Raw genomic sequence first — 19,703 nt, 5'->3', positions numbered from 1 at the left:
ATCTCACGAATTTTGTCATGACAATGACAATGTACTTCATACCTATTTTCTTTTATATTTAAAAAATTATTAGATCGACATGGTAAAATGTTACTCTCGAAATAATGAAAGTTGCAGACAAGCTGCGAAGCGGCTATGGAAATGAGTATCAAGATCGTTAAAATCCGTCGTACAATGTTAGGTATATCAATAAATCTCGATTTCAGGCAACAGGTAGAATTGTGTTATCCTTGAATAATACATTTTTGCAAAGCTCCACTTATAATTAGATATAATATGCAGGTTGTCGCAAAAAAAAAAAAATCAACGCTCCGATCAATATTGATTAAATCATCATAGGATTCGTTTTTTAGCAGTAGGTACGATGTTAACAACATTTAATTTGCTTTAAATTGCCGCTACACCCTCCAAAAATATAAGCTAGAACACCACACTCATCGCCAAACTGTGTGGCTAATTATTTATTACATATATACCTCGTGGAGAACATTTTTTTACACATCATTATTAAAAAGACCCGGGGGGGGGGGGCGATTCTTGAAATCATACGACTAATTCTCGCATGCGACATAAAGCATACATATTGTTATCGACTGTGACAAATTTGTATCGCATGCGACATACAATTACTAAGAACTTTACAATAAATTTTACTATTACCGCTTGTCAGATTTTCAATAACTTGATTATGAGTCATAACCATTAGAAATTATTGAACTATTTAATATGTTATATAGGTACGTTTCGCTTTATGAGTAGCGTCCCCTAACTTGATCAATTTTCACTCAATATTAATATTTATTTGATTAAACCGTTTTAAAAATGTAATCAAGAAAATTGCCATCTTGAAGATTAAAAAAACTCAATTACATAAAAAAATGTTTAATCTCATGCCATTCCAAATGTCTATACTTATAACTGCGGTAAGGACACTGCATTTAAATGTATTGAATTTCCACGGACATATACTAAAGGCGATGTGAAATTTTTGGGACGTACCTACTGTACAGACGTACGGTGTGGGTTCATCGTTCGTGCAAACATATTATAAGGATGAGAAAAAAATCAAAAGTTAGAATTATCTATTTACCTGTAATACACTAGGTATATTATAATTGTGCGACGAGTAATGTGAGACAATTGCCTAAAGTCTAAAATGAGATAGTGGATACCTCATACTGGATTGTATTGTGTGGATAGTTATTTTGTATGCACATACTATTATTAAATTTTAAAACAGAATTTAAACAATACCTATTTAATATTAATCTGCATGCACAGGTAAAGTATTTTTATCGTTACAAGTAGGCACATAACAATAATAATAATAACATAAAAAAAAGGGGGAAAGTAGGTATAACCACTCTGCTGTACAGTTTAGGAGTCAAGTACTGCTCTAGCTATAGTGTGTGCCTACTACGTCATCGAGTGGGTCACTGTGATTGGAATGTTACACGTCTCGAATTCAATGATAAATCACTGCGAACAAAAAAACGATTTTGAGCTGAGACGCCGGTCTGTCGGGCGTCGATCTATTATCATGTATAAATGTATTGCTATTGGTTATTATAATGATTTACAAGGCTGGGCAAGTCGACTCATTTTGTTGACACATTAAGTTATTGTAGTATGGAAAGTTTAAGTTAAAAGTATTTAACATTTTTTATATCTGTTCATTTATATTTAATTATTTCCACCTATTTACTGTCAAATTATTTACATACTTAATAGGTAATTATTGTTATTGTACTTTTTTATAAATATGTTAATGTTCCTCGACACGTTTTGATACTTAAGTTTTGAACCAAATAATTGACTTCACGTTGTAATTAAATGTTCATTTTTTAATATAAAATAGTGATAAGTTATCTTTTGTTTGTTTAAACATTTTAGAGGCACCAGTAGATTTTATATTTTATGCTACGGCCCTTAAAATTCTAGTTAGGTACACCACAGCTATATATATTATATAATATATATTACTATGAATAAAATAGATTTGTTTTGTCAAGTGTTAGACAGGGTGAATTCGAGAACAATTTGACTAAGATTTCTAAGAATACTTAGGACATAATATATTAAAAATAACAGATAACAAAATAAATCATAAATTGTGAAACAGCAAGACAAACGTGTCTTTCAAATATTTTTTAGTATGATGATTAATATATTTTAACAATAATGATTATCAAATATTAATTTCAATTAAAACTTTTAAAACAAACAAAATTAATATATTATGATGTAAAATACTGATATGTGGATAATTGTATGACACTTTGTTTTCTATTTAAGTTGATAACATTTTTCTTTGCAAGTCAAAAAACTTAAAAATGTAATACGATAGAGGTAAAATTCGTCATAAGTGGTTCTTACAGTACTTTTTTTTTAATTACTTAAAGCATTTGAAGTATGTGATCGAATGGTGCAAATGAAATATTGTATTGTCATACCATACATATGTTATTGGCGCCACTACAGAGCTGTATCTGACAATCTGAGGGGTCCATGGGGGCTGGACTCTCCCAACCCCCTCAACAATGTTTTGTGATAAAATAATTAAAAATGTTTAATGATTATTACCTTATGTCAGTTTAGGTATAAATTACCTTTAGTAAGTATTAGAAACAAATGCATCTATTTGTTTATACTGAGTATAAGAAATGACTACCTATTTCAAATCACAAACCATAATTGTTTTATGTCTTTATTGTCTTTATTCAAGTAATATACACAAACATAAAAGTGTACACCACTGTATGTATAAATATTTCATAAAAACAAGTAATAGTAAACAATTATAGAACTTAAGTTTAATCTAAATTGTATCACAGTAAAAATGCATCGATAAATATTTTTTATCATACAACTAAATTTCAAAAACATGGATCATAGTACTTTTTGGTTACAATAATATTTTAGGAACATACAAGGTACTTTATACAACAAATATTTATTAAAATCCAATCAATATAAAACATAATATTGTATTAATATCCGGATGAGTTTCCTGGCCGTCTGAAATCTGGCATAGCTTCAAACATCCCTGAAGAAGTCTTAGCAATGGCTGTAACTGCTGATGCTCCATTCTCCAATCTAACGACTGGATGACCAATATCCATAAGTTTATTTATTATATCCTGAAAAGATGCAATGGACTTATAACTAAAATTGAACTAGTACTATAATCAAAGAAATTATTTCTCACATACCTTAGTCGTTCCATACTCATATTGAACTTCCATAGGTATAAGTTGGTGGTAAATTCTGGGTTGGTCTATCACTTCTTTTAATGTTTTATTATACCATAACTTGAGGGCAGACACCTGAAAACAGCAAACATTTTTGAAATGTTATACAATTTTAAAACATTATTTAATTACTGATAATAAATTGATTATAAATACTACAATAATAGTATTAGTAGTATTTAAAATCAATGATTATTCTTATACTTAATTAGAATAACTATAATTTTCTTAATCCCACAGATACCTAATCAATCAATTTTTTTCATTTTCGTATATACCAATGCAATACACTTTTAAAAATCTCAAGTTTGTAAGGTAAGTACTTACAAATACAGGGTTTTACAGGGTATATAAAATTTTTGGGAAAATATAATGATTAACTATGTTATTTGTAAAACCTAATTGGTACCAATAAAAAGTAATTTCAATAGAATTATTTGGAATGATTAATTCAATAAACACCTAAATATTAAATTAATACTAAATAGGTTATTTAAAATATTGTAAAAAGTATTTTGTAGCAATAGTAATAGTTTTTAGTAATGTCTATTAGATATAAATTATAAAAGAAAATTACTCAAGTAGGTATGTAAATTATTTATTCGCCTTTTCTACAACTATTTAAATGTTGGAGCTAAATAAGATATAATTTCAAACTTACTAGAATAATTTCAAGTTAATTAAAAAATTCAAACAATATAGATTTAGAAAAAGAATTCATACATAAGCAGTAGCAAGAGTGATTTTCGATCCTCCTGCAGCTCCGACACCAAGAACAAAGTCACCATTTTTATCAGTAAATATAGTTGGACACATTGACGACATTGGTCGCTTGCCTGGTTCGATAAAATTGGCAGGTGAAGACGGAATACCATAATAGTTAATGACTCCAGGAGTAGAAAAATCATCCATTTCATTATTTAAAAGTATACCAGTACTAGGAGACATGAAACCACAACCGAAGCTAAAATAAAAATTAAATCAGTGCCTATGATACTAATGTAATAATTACATAAATTATAAATGTAAAAAAATACTTTAATACTTACTAAGTATTTAATGTACTTGTAGCTACAACAGTATTTCCCGCTGAATCTGTTACGACAATGTTAGCAGTCCCGTGATTCTCTGGCATATCGTAATCAGCTCCATAGTATCTTGGATCTGACGAAGTAAAACTATCAGATATATTATTTCGAATACTATTGATGTATCTATCTGATTTTACTTTATCATAAATCTAAAAAAGTAAGTCTATTCAAGTATGGATATGTTAAAAACATTAGAAATTTAAAGTATTACTTGAGACACATTAACAAATTTATGATCTCCTAAATGGGTTCTTGCCCCAAACCCAAATTTGAAAGCTTCCACAAATCGATGTGCATCCAAGCCAATATCAGGTGCTGGTAATATCCCATCCAATATTCGGAGTATGTATGCCAATATGATACCAGAACTAGGTGGTGGCCCCACATGTATTGTATGTCCACTTTTTAAATTTACTGGAAAAGACTCTTTGATTTCAATTCTAAAAACATAACATTTATTTTTTGTAAATATTATAATGAATTATATAAATACAATGTGCATACATAATAAATTGATTTAAATTTACCAAAGGTTACATTTCCATTTGGCAGTGGTGTAGCTAGAATTTTTTTTCTGGTAATTAAAAAAAAACAGAAGAACTCTGTATACTATAAATATAAAATACTATAAAATAATATAAATTAGAGTATTTTATTTTATCACCCAAAAAAAATCAAAATCAAATTAACTCCCAAAACTTAGATAAAAATGATTAAATAGAATTAATAAAACCATATTTCTTATTTAAAAAAAAAAGTATAAAAAATAAAATATTTTCAAAGGGAAAATTCTAATATTTACACAAAATTGCTACACGAGAAATCGAGTGAATACCCAATCTTGTAAAATTATTCTTCAAAAATTTAATTTGATTTGCTAGTAAACATTTTTTTTTTTTGATAAAGGTAGAAAAATTTTTGAGTAATCTTGTGTTACATTTTAAAATCTTAGATTTAAATAGAAACATTTTTATGAATTTCTAACTCAAATCAATTTGACCATTTTCGTGAATTTTACGTATTTTGTCTATATTTGCATTTACATGCTTATAAAAAAAAATGTGACTATAGATTTTTAATATTTTTCATCTGTTTTTGAAACAATATATTAGGAGCCTTCTATTAAATTTTCAAGCTTTTTTACCCAACAAATAAAATTTTATTTATATTTATAGAATAAAAATTAAGCAAATTGGAAAATGAAAATGTCCATAAACAGCTCAAAATAAGTCAAAATATTTTGAAAATGTTATGATGTATAGAAAATGCTAATATGAACATTCAGTCAAAATTTCATGTATCTACTGTCATCTGTTTTAGAGTTACACCAACAAAAAAAATCGATTTTACGTAAAAATTCCCGTTTTTCCATAATTTTGTTTTGTTTTTCACGGCGCTTTTGAAAACTACTGAACATTTTTTACTTTTGGCCCCTCAAAGAACCAACTAGATTCACTTACCTAACAGAAAAGATACTGTTAAAGAAAATCAAAGCATTTTTACTGTACTAAAACGTGATGATAAACACAAAAAAAAATAAATGAATAAAATAAAAAAAAAATACACATCATTGTAAAATCAATACATTCATCGCTCCGCTCAGAATCTAAAAATAAATAAATAAAAGATACTTGAAAGTTTTACAAATATTTATATTAGAATTTTCCATAAATGATGACAAATTGTTGAGCTATTTATAGGTACTTTAAATTTTAAATTTTTTTTAGTTTTTTTCAATAATTGTCGATGAAAATTTTTTTGCTGGTCAATGACCAATGGTCGTAGAGTTTGAAAATTTAATTCAAGATTCCACATTCGCAGTTTTTTTTATACACATTTGAAGCTAACATTTAGTCAAAATTAAATTATATTTAAACGAAGAATAACAATTTAATTTATTTTGTTGTAATTTAAATATTTTATTCCTGAGTTCTTAAAACTTTTAACGTAGGTATAATATTATATTTTAAACGTACAATGAAATTTTCAAATACAATGTTTTCGCAAAAATGAATTCAACCCACCGTATTACTAAAAGTAAAATTCGTAATGTATAAGTTACTTACGTATAATTGGCTAAATCTTCTTTTGTGATTATTCCATTCACTTCTTTTAAATCTTCCAATAATTTAGATGTTAACGAACCATTGTAAATGGCATCTACACCTTCTTTTGCTATAATTTTCATTGTTTCTGCCAACTTTGGAAATGTATACTGTTCCCCGGCGGTTTTCACGTGACCGGTTTTTTCATCAAAAAAAGCTTCTCTACAAAATAAAACACAAAACTTTTATTTATTTATTGAAATAATATAAATTCTATGATAAATAATATTATACATATACACATAACATTATACATACACAAAAATAATTATACAATCTAATCTTGTTTTAATGCTCACTTAAATACTTAATGTTGTAAATATATACCTGAGCAGCAAGTCATTTTTTATCAAGTCTTCGTGATTATTCAAGTTAATTGCTAGACGTTTACTGATCGTCATACCTTCTTCGCATAATTTAATAGTTGGTTCAAATAACGATTCCCACGAAACGCCACCACCGTATAAATTATAAATTGTCGAATAGCCTTTGAGTTCCCCTGGAACTGCAACCGCCATTCCTCCTAGATTAAAAAAATATAATTTTCTTATTTTTATAAGAACCTCTAAATTGCAATGACTGTTAATTATATTTTATTGTGCATTTGTGCATACTATAATTGAATACGCGTTATAACACACAACTTGATGATACTGGATACAATTGTAACATGTTTCAAGTTATGAATTATGATTATTATGATTTATTATTTCTAAAAAGAATTCAGAATTAAAATGTTCGACTTTGTACTATGAAACATAAATAAATGAAAGCCTTGGAATAAATACGGCTTATACTAATACATACAATAATTAATAATGACAAAGTAATCGGAAGTAATCGGATTTGTCCCCATACCTATTGTGTCATTTAGATAATCTTAAATGATTCTTAAAAATAAATACAATTTTTACACGGTTTACGTATAAATTGTCTAAAGTTTACAAATTCAGAGACCAGTTTAGACATTAAATTGTTTCTGATTTTTATACCTGTATAAATAGCACTCTAATAGTTACATCATTTCAGCAACCCCCAATAATTTATCAAGCTATAGTCGCGCCAATGCCACATATAGACCAAGGCTTTTTCAAATTGTTTTTTGAACATGTATGTAACAAGTACCGTATATAGATTTCAAAGGATCTTCTACGAACATTGATATAGTCGCCGCAGCAGGGGCTGTTTCACGCGCATCGATTGTCATCACTTTTTTGGTTGTTGAGTTGTAGATACTCATTATGAATCCACCACCGATACCCATGTACTCTGGACACAGGGCACCTTCGCACAACATTGTAGCTACTGCTGCATCAACGGCATTTCCTCCATTCGACATCACGTCCCTTTTTTAAAACAATAATTACCGGATTACTACAATATTATATTATATTTAATGTCCGAGAATTTAATCAATTATAATATTAACGTTTATTTTCATAACTAAAGTCACATATCTCCTTTTTTATACGAGTTTTGTGATTATTTGTAAAAAATAATATTAACAAAAGTTTAAAGGGCACGGCAGTGTAGGTAATTAAAGTATAAAACATCAATGGGAGAAAAAGTAGCCCCCCATCTCACATTATTTACGAAACATAAATATTTTAGTAACATTTCCTTTAAATGTTTTTATTGTTTCGTTAATTCATTAAATATATTTTATTGATATTATATTACAAAAAAACTGTACATTGTAGCTACCCACAAATTTTAAATTCTGCACGTGCCATATCTGTAAGATAAAATGTTTATTATTATATTACACTCCAATTTGTGCACACGGTCCGCCGTTGGATACAACACCGACCTTGTTGTACAAACCCATCGGCATACTTGATGCCGGAATCGGGAATTCTGGGTCGGGAATACTGATGTGGTCATTGTGGACATGGTGTGACGAAAATACGAAAAAAAACAATACTACGGTGCCCAATGCCACCAGTCCTGTTAGGTAATAACGCATCGACTGTAATCTGAAAAAAACAATACAAAATACATTTTATGTTATAGTACTATATAGCCATATAGGCTCTATATAATAATATTTATAACCACGTTCGACACAATGTTCAATGGATTTCGTTACCATATTAATTGCAAGACATATTTGTATTAAATAATTAATGTATGAATGCTATCAGTGCCCCTGATTCAGTGGCGTGGCGAAGTGAAATACTTTATCAGACAATTATTTTTCGAATAATAAAATGCTGGTATTTATATAATGTATGTATTATGTATATAATATTATGCTACAAAATCCGTGTGACATAAATGCAAATATACAATTATACCAAATATATCAAATTATCAGAGACGTATTAAGGGGGGGGGGGAGAGAGGAGGAGGTAGCATAATATAATCATTCGTCAATCAAGAGTCGTGAACATTTTTTATCATACCTATAACAATTTTATGTAAAAGTCAAGATAATTGCGTGCTATAAAATAATTAAAATATAACTTTTAGTAAAATATTATTGTTTATATAAAATATGATAATACACGTAGGAGATTTTTGTTTTTCTTAACTATTTTGAATAGTATTACAATTTTTTTACTTTTGAAAGCCATCAACAGTTTTTTCTTTACACCCTGCTAGAATACCAACTAGATTCACTTTGCTACCAAAAAATATATTAAAGAATTTTTACTGATCCGAAAGATCATGACAGGAACAAAAAGATAAATGCACATGGTAAAATCAATGCATCCATCGCTCCGCACAAAATCTATGAGGCATATTATGTGCAGCCATTTATTACTAACTTCCAAGTACGTACTACTATAAATTATTAGTAACCAATATTAAGTAAAATTATAAATAATATAAGTTATAATTATATTAGAAAGTGTAAACTTTATACATGATGATACATTAATAATTGTTGAATAAGATTGTACATTTTCAGGCTTTTAAACAAAACCTCTTCTAAATTTAAAAACTAGAAAAAAACACCCAAATACCTGGTATTTTAGCTCTTTTATACGATACTATAGGTGATTATTTTAGCTCGTTTTAGCACTTATGTTGACTATTGTAAAAATTATTCCAGGGAGGGTCTCCAGGAGAGCCCCCTTGGTTGTGCAAATGGTTATATTACAGATATAATTGTTTTTTTTTTTGTTTTTTTTTCCCAAATACAAATTTACATTATGTTGAATTAGCTAGGTATATAATGCATAATATTATATAAATATACCTTTACAGGCTTATATATTAAATATGTTATGTACTAACCGTAAATACAACTAATACAAAGTACAAACGTACCTGATGTTCATATTGCCAATTCGTTTTCTGTTTGCCTTGATGAATCGATGTACAATCTAAAAAAAAATAGTATTACCTATAAACGAAAACTTAATTTGGTGCCTATTATGGCGATTTATAATAATGGCACTCACATAGGGACGATCAAAAACAAACTGAATATGATAAAAATATTTCGTTATTTTAACTAATTCATACTATCCAACCAAGATTGCAACACTCAAGATTTAATTGTTGAATAATATCATAACAATTAAATCGAACATGATCAGTATTAAAAACGTTGTGGATCGAAATTAAAAATATTATAATATAATAATATAATCACTATACAAGTTCTAAAATTATACACTGTATTATTGTAATTTGTAGCTATTACATTAAATAGTAGGTACTATTGTAGGTATTATAAGTCATTATAATATTATAAAATTAATATCTCAACAAATATGTTATTAATACCATCGCTTTAAACTGTGCTTTATTATCTCTGGAATTGTATGGGAGGTGTAAGCGAGGTTACAATTTATTCAAAGCCGATAACACTAATTTAGGACCTCATCGGACAACTTGAATCCACATAATATTTTTGTACATTGATACACAGATTATTATTATACATACAATACAGTGAAACGAATAGCCAATGGGTACCTGCATGTAGGACGACTTAATAGTTACTAGGTACTCTATAGTTATAAGTTATAACCAAAGCAAGTTAAGTTAATAATTTTGTTTCAACTGGGCTATGTTAATATGGAATAATGAGAAAAAGTTAATAGTTTTGGTTAACTTAATAAGTTAAAAGTTAAAACAAAATTTTTTTAAAAATGTTTAAGTTAAGAAAAAGATTTTTTTGATTATAACACTGCAGCCTACTTTTTCTTTACCAACTCAAAAATATATAGGAAGTGTTTATACAGTAATTCTATATGGCATTTCATTGAAGTTATTCATCGCTAAAAAAATCGAATTACTTTTTTACATGAAAATATAATCTACTTTAAAGTTTTTACATTTTACTATTATAGGAATCAGAATATTTTAAATATTATATTAGATCAGCCTTATTTTATCATCACAACGTTCTGCCGCACATAATATATTATATAAGTACTTCTCGACTATCGTAGAGAAAGAGAGATAAACGAGAGAAATATAATATAATTATGATTATTTTTAATTGAAATTATAATTTTATTCATATAATTATTCTTGATACGCAAATATTATTCTGCGCCTACCTAATTATCAATAACTGCTGTCTTATCCAATATTCTAAAATTTTAAAAAAAAGAGGGCAAGTGGGTGTCACTCTGCTGTACAGTAGGTTACAAGTGGGTCACTGTAATAGATATAAAATATAAAATATATAAAATCTTTGTATACGAAAAACGATTCTAAGCGAAGACAGTCTCAGCCCATAATAATAGTAAGAATATTTTATATTATTGTGATTAAAGTAATTTATTTTACTATTAGGCATTATACCTCGTACAGGATAAATTAATTTTTTCCAGAAAAATTGCATTTGAACATTTAAATATGTGTATAAAATATAATAATATACTTTAAAAGTTTCAAGGACCCACGAATAATATTTTTAAATTACAAAAAATTAACTGATATCGTTACAATTGTAACAATGTGTGAGGAGCCTAGTTTGTATAAATTTCCAAGCTTTTTAAACCAACGAATTAAATTTTAGTCATTTATAGTCTTATAGTAAAAAAAACTAAAAATTGAAAATTGAAAATTTCTGTAAATGAGCTTGAAACAAGTCAAAATATTATGAACATTTTTTTATGGATAGAAAACGATAAGAAAAACTTTTGGTGTAAATTTAGAGTATATCAACAACAAAATAAGAAGATCGTTCCATAAGAGATCAGGTGAATCCAATGTCGTAAAAATTTGAACTTCAAACGCTCAAAAAATTTAATTTGACTTCCCGGTAGACATTTTGTTTTAGATTCTGAGCTGAGCGATGAGTGTATTGATTTTACAATGATGTGTGTTTTTTTTTGTGTCTGTCATCACCTTTTAGGATAGTAAAAGTGCTTGGATTTTCTTCAACAGTAACTTTTCTGATAGGAAAGTGAATCTCGTTGGTACTTTGGGGGGTCAAAAGTAAAAATTTCCCAGTAGTTTTCAAAAGCGACGTGAAAAATTTTATTTGTTGGGTAAAATAGCGTGAAAATTTAATGCAAGGCTCCTGATATATTGTTACAATAGCAGTTGAAAAATATTAAAAATACATACCTAGGCACAATTTTTTTTTATAAGCATTTAAAGTTTGAATTTCTACAAAATTTATCAAATTTAAAATTTAATAATTATTTTGTAGATAAAAATTATAAAATGTTCAACTTTTATAGCTAAGGATTGAAACAAGGTTTAAAACAAGGCTCCACGTAAATAGGTTATAATATATAAATTACTTTATTCACAATAATATCATCAAATATACTAGGTAATAATTATTATCATAGGCTGACCGACTTAAAAAAAATAAACACCATTGTTAAACCATTAAAAAAAATAAAAATAACGATTTTAATTATTTTGTTGTAATTTATAATATTAAATCAACATATTATAGGCTATATAAAAAATATAATAGCAATGTAAAATATCCAGACCGATGAACCGCCCCCGCTCAGAATCGTTTTCTTATACAATGATATTATATCATTGAATTCAAATTTAACACCATCCATTACAGTGACCCACTTGTAACCTACTGTACAGCAGAGCGACATCCACTTACCCACCTTTTTATATTTTTTTTTGTGTCTGTCATCACGGTTTGGGGCAGTAAAACTTGCTTCGATGTTCTTCAATAGTATCTTGTTCGATGGGATATAGTGAATCTAGTTGGTGCATTCGGGAGGTCAAATTTAAAAATTCTTTATCGACATAAAAAATAAGAAGAATATTTCAAATATCTATAAATATTCCAAAAATATTTTGAAAAATGTGTCATGGTACCTGTAGAAAATAATAGTATTAAAAGTTGGTGAAAATTTCAAGTTAACGGTAATTTAATTTTGAATTACCTACAGCAAAAAAATAAAATCGATTTTGTCGAAGAATTTGAGTATACATTTCGGTTTTCACATTATTTTTATTTTCCCGACGCTTTTATAAGGAACGGGAATTATATTTTTACATTTTAAGGGGGCGGACTACTTATCGTGAATACATAAAAACCAAATCATTGTACAATAAATGCATTCATCGCTCTGCTCAGCATCTAAAATGTATTATGTTTAGGTAGGTATACCAACCTATATTTAAAAGCTTGTAATATACAACGAGTACTTTGAATTAAACTAGTTTATACGAACAGTGTACCTAACCAGTAACCTACCAAGGTACCTAGGTAGTTGTAAGAAATTCATTTTAATGAAGAAGAACACAAAATAATCAATTGAACACGGCAAATTAAAAATTCGATTGATTTTCAAACAACTTAAATAATTTAGTAACCATACCAGAAATTCGTTAGATTAGAGCGGTGACAAATTAATATTGAACGGTTACTATAAAAAATTAACCGGTGGTAGGGTTGATATTCGTTGATAATAAGTAATATTATCAATTATGTAGTTAGCAGGACCTATCCGACCGGCGACCATCATTTACGAACAATTAATATCTAATTTTTACAGAAATATAGGTTATAGCACTATAGCGTATGGAATAACTGTTAGTAGATTAGTAAGTAGGTAAACAACTAAACTAGCTATAATGCGGCAACTATTATATCAGTTATTCTATAAATACATTTTATCTAGGTATTTACAAAAATTAACTATCTGAGAGTAACACGTACGAGACAAATTATTCGAATTAATGGTTTAAAATTGATGTGCAGAACATCACAAAATACCTATTGGCGTACGTCGCCAGAAAGAACACATAGTACATACAGCCTTTTGGTAAGAAGTTATCATAGTAGATGTAAATAGATTTAAAATATATTTTACACGAAGATAAAATATTTCTACTTATATAATCAACTTAGTAAATAATATTATGTAGGTACCTACCTGGTTCTTGGATAGTTGTATAGGTCCCTCCATACTCATTAGTTACATAGACATCTACACGTTTAAAAAACTTAATTAAATAGTAACTAATTCGAATATTTTCATATTCGAATACTTTTCAGATTACACTCAAATAGTTCAAATTAATCTTAATAAGGGAACAGTTCATTAAAATTTACTTTAAATCTATCACTATTACGATATTTATATAGATATAGGTAAGTACTATTAAAAAAAAACCACGTTGTGCGACTGCGACACCTCAAAAACTCACAACTGAGTAATGAACAACAGTCAACAATAACTGACAATAATTTAGTGATAATAATATGTCACCATGTCAGTGTTGAAGACGTGTAGTGTAATACTGTAGTGAACTAGTGTGTACACAAAGTCAGAAACTAAGTCACAAAATAGGAAATAATATGTCAAATATCTGAAAGTGAACTCTTGAACTTTTTAATCTACAATTTTAGTACAGTCATAATGTTATCAATTATTATCAAATCGTTCTTATCACTGCGCCGGCCATGTTATCTTAGTTTTAAGATTGATAACAATTTACTGTAAAATTAAAAATTTCACTCAATATCTTTATTCTTTATTAAAATTAATAAAACTATCAATATTCTAAATATTTACCTACCTATATATTATTAAAATGTATTGATGGGTTTATTGGGTTTTCGAGGTCAATACTTCAAACTTCAATTGAACGTCGTTTGGCAACATTAAATATTATACTATTTAAAAAAATTAAAGTCTAGTTACTGTTATAGATATTTATTATGTTCTTTATGGCCTGCGTCTCAACTATGATTACAATTTAATTGTAGTGGATCTCAATAGTTAAGTTTATTTTTATTTCATATTTAGCCACTGAAAATGCCAGGTACCAATTTCCTGTCATGTGGAGAGCTTTTTTATTCAGTTTCATTAGACGAAAAATCGTGCTGTCAGTGATTTTTGGCTGTTCGTTAACATACTGTATTGTCAGTTTCTTATTGATTGTAAGTATAATAACCCAATAATATTAGTTAACATGGTTTTAATCTAGGACCTAAGTTCTGTAAAAAACTCAATTTATCAAACTTTTAGTCACCCAGACGTACAGACACATGGCGAATTCCAAGAAAAATGGATCACAGTGCTTTCATTTGGATGTCAGCCGAAGTCGATTTGAACAACTCATCACTTCAAAGTTGTCGGAATACTGTACAAGGCAGAGAATATATAGCAGATGACAAAGGTACTTATCACTTTTGCCGTTAAGCTCAAATTACATTATAGTGAATATAGCTGAGTATAGCATGGTCATTAATCTATATTTTTTTTAACAAAATACATATTTACCATTAAATTGAATCTAGAAATGGTAAGCTTGAGTAATCGCACGTATGCTAGTTATAATAATTATATTAAAATATTGACATATTGTAACATTAATTTATAATTTAAATCCCATTCTCTGCATAATGTTACACAACTGTATTAATTATAATTTTGATAATACAAAATTTGCTGCTACTACATAATATTATATTAGGATTTAGAATCATTTAAAAACAAAATAATTGTTAAAGATTATCTTATATTTGTTTAGAAATGGTTTTTAGTTAATTATAGCAGATGTACTTGGAATCCTCGAGATGAAAATATAAACAAAATATTTACCAAAGTCAATTATTTAAGTCAAATGTTTGTTTTATAGTTGATTTTACTTTAATCAATGTTATTAATTTTATAAATAAATATGTAACATATTATTATATAATATTATGGTAAACCAGTGTTTTTCCAATTCATTAACTTACCTTTTGAAGTTATTTATTCATTTTCCCTGTTAATCACACACAATTAATTTGAATAGAGCCTACTACCACTATTTGTATTAATAATGAAATTAGTTTTGTAACCATTAAATATTAATACAATTTATTGATTAATAATCTTTTATAGTAATAGTTGTACAAATTCATATAGTTTATTTGTTAATTATAAACCAAATAAATAAAAATAATTATACTTTCTTAATATATCTTGGTAAATATTTTGGTTAATATTACCTACAATAACCAATTTATAAGTATTTATTTTATTTTTTTGATCATTGTTTTTCAAAATTCTTTACCTTTAAGTTTTAAATTAAAATGTGTACTACCATTCTGGAATTTACTTTTACCCAAAACAAAGGATTGGTAGTATAATTTTAATAGAAGTGCAGTTCTAACATTGTCCGGTAAAGTGTTGGTTAACGCTAACCCACTGATAACAGATTTTATTACAAGCAGAATTCGGCTGGTTAAGCGTCGGTTAACTTTAACCGGACATTGTAAGAACGGCCCTAAAATATACTTCTGTATATAAGTTGGATTGTAATAACTAAAAATTGATTAATAATTATAAAATACAAAATTCAGATGAGTTATGTTTTTATTATGTTTTATAAATAAATAAAGTTGTACGTAAAGTAATGAAAGATTAGGATGTATAAGCAATTACATATTATGTAACATTGTAGCCATGTAGGTATATGAATATAAATGTAAGTTATTAAATTACAACATATAACGCCATATAGGTAAACAGTTATTTCCAATTGTCTTAAAACATAAAACAAAAACATTTATCAATCCTTACTCGATTTAATATAATTGTATGTACCTGTTTCTGTAAGTTACAGCTGTATGTATCTCCATTTTCTAGATATTTGACTTGATTTGTTTACCTTACAACTATCTTTAGATGTGCCTTGAATTTTTTTCAACACGGCCAATCCTTTTAAAAAAATGTAACTATTCGATCACTTTAGATCAATAACTTGTTTTCTTAATTACACAGCAAACTTGTTTTGAATAATCTGTCTTGTGTTTTGTCATTTGGATATATTTTTAATAAAAAAAAAAATAAATATAAAACTCAGGTTTTGTATATTGGGTTGGTTACTGTTTTGGGAGGATCACTTGTACGAGTAACGAATGTTCTCTAATTTCATATCAATGTGCAACTTCATACTTATTAATTTTATTACCCCTATTCTAAAAAATAAAATCTATTGAAATGTAATTGTTTTTCCACAAAAATAATAGACATTTTAGATATAATTTTAGAAAATTGTGGGTAATAAAGATGATGGTTTTTAGAAATAGTATCGAAAAGTTATCCAATTTTTTATTAAATTTTTAGGAAATTAATATTTCCTCCACTCTCATTTTAATGCAGGTAATATCGAACCAGTTTAAAAAAAATCGTAATTGTTTTCATATGCGTTTTAAGTTGACTATTATAGAAACTGTTGGAATAATAATTTAAAACGACAATCCCTATCATAGCAATCATGTACAACTTTATAATATGTTCCTGTAACAGGTTACATATGTCAAAGAGCCGATCTCCTAGCGAACAACTGTTGCGGAACTACCGAAAAACGTTATATATGTGATACGTGCAACGCGGATGGCTGTTGTGTGCTGTACGAACACTGCGTGTCATGTTGCCTCAATCCCAATAAGGTTAGTCCTGCTAATATTAAAATCACGATCATAATATTGTCGATGTCATATATAGCCACCATAGGCGCCAGGTTTTAAAAAATATAACGGCGGTGGCGATTTGACTGCCACATTTAATAATGGCAGACCCGCGGGCCAATAAGCAAAAAAAAAAGGTGGATAAGTGGATGTCGATCTGCTGTACAGTAGGTTACAAGTGGGTCACTGTAATGGGTGGTGTTAAATTTGAATTCAATGATATAATATCATTGTATAAGAAAAACGATTCTGAGCGAAAACGGTCAGTCAGCCTATGATTTTACCAAGTATATTTGATGATATTATTGTGAATAAAGTAATTTATATATAACCTATTTACGTGGAGCCTTGTTTTAAATTTTCAATCCTTAGCCATAAAAGTTAAAAATTTATAAATTTTTAACCACAAAATAATTAATAAATTATAAATTTAATAAATGTTGTCAAAATTTGAACTTTAAATGCTTATAAAAAAAAATTGTGCCTATGTATTTTTAATATTTTTCAACTGCTATTAGAACGATATATCAGGAGCCTTATATTAAATTTTCACGCCTTTTTACCCAACAAATAAAAATTTATTGATATTTATAGAAAAAAAACTAAAAAAATTGAAAACTGACAATGTCCGTAAACAGCTCAAAAAGAGTCAAAATATTTTCAACATTTTATGGTGTATAGAAAATGCTAATATAAACATTCACTGAAATTTTCAAGTATCTACAGTCATTCGTTTTTTAATTACAATAAAATAAGAAAATTGTTACATGAGAAATCGAGTAAATATCAAATGTTGTATAAATATAAATTTCAGACGCTCATAAAAATTTAATTTAAATTTCTTCTAGACATTTTTTTTTTTTGATAAAGGTAGACAAACTTATGAGTAATCTTATATTACATTTTCAAAACTTAGATTTAAAAAGAAAAATTTTTATGAATTCTCAACTCAAAAAAATTTGCTATTTTTCGTGATTTTTCCGTATTTTGTCAAAATTTGAACTTTAAATGCTTATAAATAAAAACTGTGACTAAGGATTTTTAATTTTTTTCATCTGCCTTTGAAACAATAACCTAGGAGCCTTCTATTAAATTTTCAAGCTTTTTTACTCAACAGATAAAATTTTATTGATATTTATAGAAAAAAAAACTAAAAAAATTGAAAACTGACAATGGCCGTAAACAGCTCAAAAAGAGTCAAAATATTTTGTAAATTTTATGGTGTATAGAAAATGCTAATATAAACATTCAGTCAAAATGTCATGTCCCTACGGTCATTTGTTTTAGAGTTACACCAAAAACTAAAATCGATTTTCTCGAAAACAGATTTTGCGTAAAAATTCCCGTTTTTCCTTAATTTTTCTTTTGTTTTTCACGTCGCTTGTGAAAACTACTGGGAAATTTTTACTTTTGACCTCCCCAAAGTACCAACTACATTCACTTTCCTATCAGAAAAGTTACTGTTGAAGAAAATCCAAGCACTTTTACTGTCCTAAAAGGTGATGACAGACACAAAAATAAAAAAAATAATAAAAAAAACAAAAAAAAAAAACATACATCATTGTAAAATCAATACATTCATCGCTTCGCTCAGAATCTAAAACACATATAGTTAATACAGGAAATACTGTCGATTATCAGAACATAATCGTTTTAAAATCGATTTTATCGTTTAAATTTATTTCAAAAAGTAATTTTACTGTGAAATAATAAATACCTGTTGATTTAATATTTCTAACGGGTGCCTGGCACCCCTCAACAATTTCAACCCGTTTACGTGGCGCCTATGCCCTCGACATGATATTGTTAAAAAAAAACCCAATAAAATAATTAATCGCCGAATACGTTTTTGTGCATCCGATCACAGAGAAAATTATTAGAAACCGTGCTGGGTAAGGCTTCGGAGACGTTCCGTGTGCTGTTCTCGGCGATCAATAATCATTTTGAACTGTGCTTGGCCAAATGTCGAACGAGTTCTCAGAGCGTCCAACACGAAAACGCCTACCTAAAATCGAACAAACACTGTTACACGACCGCCGACAAAGTACCCTGACTGCAGTTGGCCGACACGCGGATTTTTTTTTTTGATTGATTGCATTCCGATATGCACATTATGTACATTAATCGTCCTGGGTAAAGTGCAATAATTGCAAACCGTTGTTGACCAAAGTAATCGTGTACGGTTTGACATGATCCATGTGTCGAGCACATCATTTTTATTGTTTATATAATGACTGTCGATTTTATCAAGACTATAATATTATTATTGTTATATTGGCATATGGTGTTGAAAATAAGTCTGTGTATAATGTACAATTAGAAAATTAAAATTATTTTACTTATTTATTTTTTTTTTTTTTTTTTTTTAATTTTAACAGTTATATTTATGATTATA

General features: G+C 27.8%; 2 protein-coding genes across 3 annotated transcripts; one reads left to right on the top strand and one right to left on the bottom strand.

Annotated features, from left to right (window-relative positions):
• Positions 1 to 2,703: 2,703 nt before the first annotated feature.
• Positions 2,704 to 14,253, bottom strand: LOC132938311 (scoloptoxin SSD14-like). Of its 2 annotated transcripts, none has more exons than XM_061005078.1 (11): positions 13,779 to 14,253; positions 9,724 to 9,779; positions 8,214 to 8,423; positions 7,573 to 7,793; positions 6,775 to 6,970; positions 6,409 to 6,609; positions 4,554 to 4,782; positions 4,301 to 4,491; positions 3,975 to 4,215; positions 3,213 to 3,326; positions 2,704 to 3,140 (listed from the first exon to the last, which is right to left on the bottom strand). In XM_061005078.1, exons 1-11 carry the CDS (start codon positions 13,815 to 13,817, stop codon positions 2,991 to 2,993), a joined length of 1,848 nt encoding a protein of 615 aa, XP_060861061.1. In that variant the 5' UTR covers positions 13,818 to 14,253; the 3' UTR covers positions 2,704 to 2,990. The 2 variants fall into 2 exon arrangements, with proteins under 2 accessions (XP_060861061.1, XP_060861062.1); XM_061005079.1 differs by lacking the exon at positions 13,779 to 14,253 and adding an exon at positions 9,858 to 9,940.
• LOC132938313 (SREBP regulating gene protein) lies at positions 13,649 to 19,654 on the top strand. The gene is made up of 5 exons (XM_061005082.1): positions 13,649 to 13,667; positions 14,655 to 14,788; positions 14,877 to 15,027; positions 17,148 to 17,290; positions 19,176 to 19,654. Exons 2-5 carry the CDS (start codon positions 14,687 to 14,689, stop codon positions 19,359 to 19,361), a joined length of 582 nt encoding a protein of 193 aa, XP_060861065.1. The 5' UTR covers positions 13,649 to 13,667; positions 14,655 to 14,686; the 3' UTR covers positions 19,362 to 19,654.
• The last annotated feature ends 49 nt before the right edge of the window (positions 19,655 to 19,703 follow it).

The sequence above is a fragment of the Metopolophium dirhodum genome, chromosome 2 (genome assembly GCF_019925205.1).
Source record: "Metopolophium dirhodum isolate CAU chromosome 2, ASM1992520v1, whole genome shotgun sequence".
Taxonomy (NCBI): Eukaryota; Metazoa; Arthropoda; class Insecta; order Hemiptera; family Aphididae; genus Metopolophium; species Metopolophium dirhodum.
Note: the sequence above shows the minus strand (reverse complement) of the source record. Positions and strands in the feature narration are given on the sequence as shown.